Source organism: Limulus polyphemus, unplaced genomic scaffold (assembly GCF_000517525.1).
Source record: "Limulus polyphemus unplaced genomic scaffold, Limulus_polyphemus-2.1.2 Scaffold5302, whole genome shotgun sequence".
Taxonomy (NCBI): Eukaryota; Metazoa; Arthropoda; class Merostomata; order Xiphosura; family Limulidae; genus Limulus; species Limulus polyphemus.
In genome coordinates this window covers 29,983-35,107 of record NW_013670912.1, presented here as the reverse complement: position 1 = coordinate 35,107, position 5,125 = coordinate 29,983, and the positions used below count along the sequence as shown (strand labels likewise).

Here is a 5,125-nt window from a genome sequence, read left to right as displayed (position 1 = left end):
TGCTTAACTTTTTTCCAGGTGTATATTAAGAGTCATAAAATCATCACATATTTTAAATAATGTTAATAAGCTAGCAAACATCAAGCTCAAATATAACAAAAATTCCCAGACACATTGCAATTAACTAGAAAAATATGATAGTGACCTAACAAATGAGCTTCACATATATTCATATTACTAAAACTAATACAAACTATAGAAAGAGGGTTTATGTTGATCATAGGCATCTAGTATTCAGGTACAATACCACCTAACAAATAGTCAAAAGTTCAATAAATATTATGTAGAGAATAAATCAAACATAGGCAATAAATGAAAGAAAGGGTAAGTGCAAGTGAATAAATAAAATATCACAAGAAGTTTAACAAAGTTGGTCAATGGCTGCTGCAGCTGGACAAAGACAGGAAAATAATGTTATATCCTCCTTTCAAGTCAATATCCAAGTTCAGTATTCCATAATGTCATACTCAAGAGAGGGAACTCTGAACTCTTACTAACTATAATTATCTGTCTCATCCTTTGGGATGAGATTATCCCACCCCAGGGAGTAGACAAAGATACAGGGCCAAACTGATACAAGTTTTTATGGAATAGCTTTTGCAGTATATAATCTTTACCTAAGCAAAAGACTTAGTACATGTATACAACCTTTTGATATCCAATGAACAAAAATGTCATAACTGTATGCAGAACATCTGTAAGGAAATTGATAAACATACTTTACTCCAAACTGGCTGTGGAAGGATGAAAATAATGGTTATTTCAACTGTGACAAACATGTAGATTTCAAGTAAAAGTGAATTCAAAGACAGCCTTTTTGTCTTAATAAATATATAAGACAGTGTTAAGCATGCTTTAGAGTTTACTTCAAGTTTAATTTTCTAGAGTAGGTTTTGAATGAGTACTGAAGGTGTGAATTAATGTATACATCTAGTTACCAGGTTCCTGCTGTTTCTCTAAGAAGTCTTCTAGCTGTTATGTTGTGGAAGTAAAACTGACTTTATTGTCTCAACCTTTTATGATAACAGCACTGAGACTGCTGTAATAAAAATGTGGAAAATGAAATTCAAACCATTAAATATTTCTTCGAAACAAAAAATCTGTACCTTCCAAACATTATTGATGAAACAAGAAAAAACGAAAAAAAAATGTTTTGTGGAGTTATTATTGAAAAATCAATTGGCTTATGTTATAACTTAAGTAAAAAAACATAAGTTAATGGTAAACACCAAAACAGTAATTAAATCAGGAACCAACATTCAAAGTTTTTATCAGATATTATATAATAATAATGAAAAATATATGGTAATTATAGAGAGTATAAAATATGTGAAAGTTTCTGTGTAGGAAAATAGTGAAAGATGCAAGGAACATAAAAAGTCAAATGTATATAAACATATGGTTGAAAAACAACACAAAAAACTTGCCCCCCAGTAGCTCAGTGGTAAGTTTGCTGGCTTACAAATAGCTCATTGTGTAGCTTTGTGCTTAACATCAAACAAACAAAAAAACCACAAGAAATTTTCAAATATTGACTGTTGACAAAAACTGAAACAAAACTATTTGGGGAGTTTGTGTAATCATTGAATGTCAGATGTGAATGAAAGATTTATATTTTGACATCAAATATGTGTATTTTGTTTCTCCAGACAAATCCTCAGCATCTACTAGTGTCTCTGGATCGTCACCGGTTCTCTTTAACACAGCTGCTGGTTTTATTCCTGGAGTATCAACCAATAGGAGAATTACTACTCCACAGAAGCCCCACAGTGCCTCATGGTCAGACTCTGCTGGAATCCCTAAGCATGAACCACCCAGACTGCTTCCTCCCACTCAACACCCAGCTATTATCAGAACTCCAAGATCGCAGATTCAACCAAACTGTGTGACTGAGTCAAATCTGACTAAATGCAAGTCAGCAGTTGAAAACATATCTTCAAAACACCAAAATGTTCCAGCTAAACATTGTTTTCCAAGCCAATGTGTTGGTGATATGACAAAAAAAAATATAATAGAAAATAGGAAAATTACTTGCCCAGTTTTGAACCCTGAAGTTAGCAAGTTTAAATTTAAAACATTCAATAGAACACCTGATAGCTTGATGTCAACTAAGTCATATCCTTTTACAGTTGAGAATGAGGAAGGTAAACATCCTGAGGAACATTTCTTGGTAGAAGGTACGTAAACAAAATGTTTCTCCAATGTGAGTTAGAATATTTTAATTAGGAATAGGGAAAAAAGCTCATCCATTGCTTCTGTTTATTTTGTAGACTCTCTACTGTCAATACTTTTCCTACCTTTTTGATTTTTAATTCAAATATTATTCATTTGTATCCTTGTCATGAATATAGAATCGGTCATGAATCTTAAGCTATACCCTTTAGGTTTATGTGTCAACTATACCCTGTAAGTTCATATCTCAAGCTATATCCTGTAAGTTTGTATATCAAGCTATATCCTGTAAGTTTGTATATCAAGCTATATCCTGTAAGTTTGTATATCAAGCTATATCCTGTAAGTTTATAGCTCAAGCTATATCCTTTAAGCTTATATCTCAAGCTGTACCCTTTAAGTTTATAATTTCCATGTTTTAGTTTATGTATGATTGGGCTTTTATTGATTACAGCTTGAGTTTTCTTCGACCTAATTAAAAACTGTGACCATGTAGTCAATTTTGTGATCAAGTAATTAAAAACTATGGCCACAAGGTCACTGATGATTACCTAGTTAAAAATGTGACCATGAAATCACTAGTGATTAACTAATTAGAAGCTGTGACCATATACTCGATGGTGATTACTGAATTAAAACTGACTATATTACAGATTTTCACTTTTCTTGATCGTAGTACCAGATATTGCTGTATGAATAGCAACAATACATCCTGTGAAAACTAAAAGTTCTGATATCTTACCTCCTCTCACAAAATACCTTTTCTCAATCAGTACTGCCCTTTATCGTCGCAAAATTCCAATGCTTGCCACTAGTCTTCCACCTCCCGCTTCTGTATATCTACATGTAAATGATGATGCAGCAGCTCTCCACCAATAGGAGTGCGACACAACTACTATCATAACCAGCACCCTCTCCATGTTTGCACTCATTAATCACTTTTTCGATTGGCAGTAGTACTGTACAGACGTGCTTGTTTTCCCTCGCGAGTTTATCAATGTTTTCTTTTATATTACAGACTTAGTTTTTCTTTACTATGTTTTTGTTATTTCTATATTTACAGTGGCATTTTTGCTAGTGTATTGTAGATCCCATTCTGTGGTGAGTGTTGACTGACCAGGTATACTTTTTTTTTAAAATCCACACTGTCCATTCTGTGATCATGCTTGATGTCAATTACATTGTAGCCCTTCCTTCTATGGACCTGATGTTCAATTCCAGATGTTGGTTGTGTGTCTTCATTCAATTATCATCTGTGCCAAAACAATTACATTGTAGCCCTTCCTACCATGGACCTGATGTACAATTCCAGATGCTGCCAGATGTTGGTTGTGTGTCTTCGTTCAATTATCATCTATGCCAAAACAATTACATTGTAGCCCTTCCTACCATGGACCTGATGTACAATTCCAGATGCTGCCAGATGTTGGTTGTGTGTCTTCATTCAATTATCATCTATGCCAAAACAATTACATTGCAGGATTAGGTTAGGTACACTGTAGAGATGGGGTGTTCTATAGGACCACTAGTAGTTCTCTCTAATGGTCTTTTGCTTCATAAGTATGTTGGTTCCAGACCATACATTCATGGACACATGAATAGCGCAGACAGGGATTGTTGTCCATCTCTGATGCTCCGTGGCATTAAGACTCTTCCTACCATAGATCTGATGTACAATTCCAAATGCTGCCAGATGTTGGTTGATTGACTCTGTTGACATGGTAGTTCTACTTTTCAGAATAAGGTATCATGATCACCCGTTGCACTGCCTCCAGTGATGCAGTCCTTCGGACTCTCCAACACGTTTTTCCCACTTTTCTTCTTGTTAAGTATTGGAGTTCTTGCCTATTCGTCATGCTTCAAGTGAACTCCAACTACCAAGATCAATGGTACACAAAGCTTGAATTTTATAAAGTGCACACATTGAACTTTCTCTTGTGTAGTTGCCATCTTTCTTCAGACTTTAATCATTAGCAACCAGACACTCCAATTACAATCTGTAAATCAAGAAAAAACTTCATTAGTTAATCAATAAGGTGCTAAAAACTGCATGATTCCAGCTCTTTTGGTTTTGTTGTAATAACTTTTAAAACTAGAACAGGACTTTGTGGATACACCGTATGTGTGTGTGTGTGTGTGTGTATAAATAGCAGTTTTCCTCTTGGGCTGAGATGTTACTCCTACCTATCATCCTCTGGATGTGGTTCCCAGTGGGTCAGGTTTGGTTGGAGGTGGTCCAGCTAAGTAAGTCCTCACATGTGTTCTGGCTGGTATCCCTCCTCTTACTACAGACTGGATAAAAAATGCCCCATGCCACCAGGTTTTGGACTGGAGATGCACCCAAGGTTTGTGGTCTGTCTGCTGGATGTCAGTTCCCGACGGATCTGGTGTTGGTTGTAGCTGAACGCAGCATATGTATTCCCACTTCTGTACAGCCGCGTATCTTCCTTCTAGCGTAGCCTAGAAGAACCATACTCCATGCTGCCAGTTTTGGGACCTGAGATGTCATCACATTGGGGCTTTCCTCCTTCCTACCATCCATTGTATGTTGGTTTGTGGTGGATCAGGTGTTGGTTGGGTTGGAAATGTGAGCTGGTTACAATAGGGCTTGTGTTGCACTCCTATAGGTGGATAGCTGCTGCATAATCATTTACATGTGGATATACAGAAGTGGGAGGTGGAAGGCTAGTGACAAATGTTGAGAATTTGTGCTGATAGAGGGCAGTACTGATCGAAAAAAAGCTAATTTGTGAGGTAAGTATCTACTGGAAATACATTTTCAATTTAAGAAAATGTTAAATTTCTGAAATAAATATACATTTAAAACAAACCATGCATGTAACTCTCTTGTTATAATTAGTTCCTAGTGCAAAGAGCAGCATCATAGGGTTAAGTTTAAAGTTTTTTAAATTAGTTTTTGCACTCTAATGCTGTTAGTAAAACTTGACCCTTC

At 35.7% G+C, this 5,125-nt stretch overlaps 1 protein-coding gene across 1 annotated transcript in view; it reads left to right on the top strand.

Moving 5' to 3' along the window:
- Positions 1-5,125, top strand: part of LOC111089124 — a 24,319-nt gene that overhangs the window by 17,157 nt on the left and 2,037 nt on the right. Inside the window, exons 8-9 of the mRNA XM_022400983.1 lie at positions 306-324; positions 1,650-2,177. Of these exons, the coding sequence (XP_022256691.1) occupies positions 306-324; positions 1,650-2,177 (547 nt within the window). The remainder of the gene's footprint in view (positions 1-305; positions 325-1,649; positions 2,178-5,125) is intronic.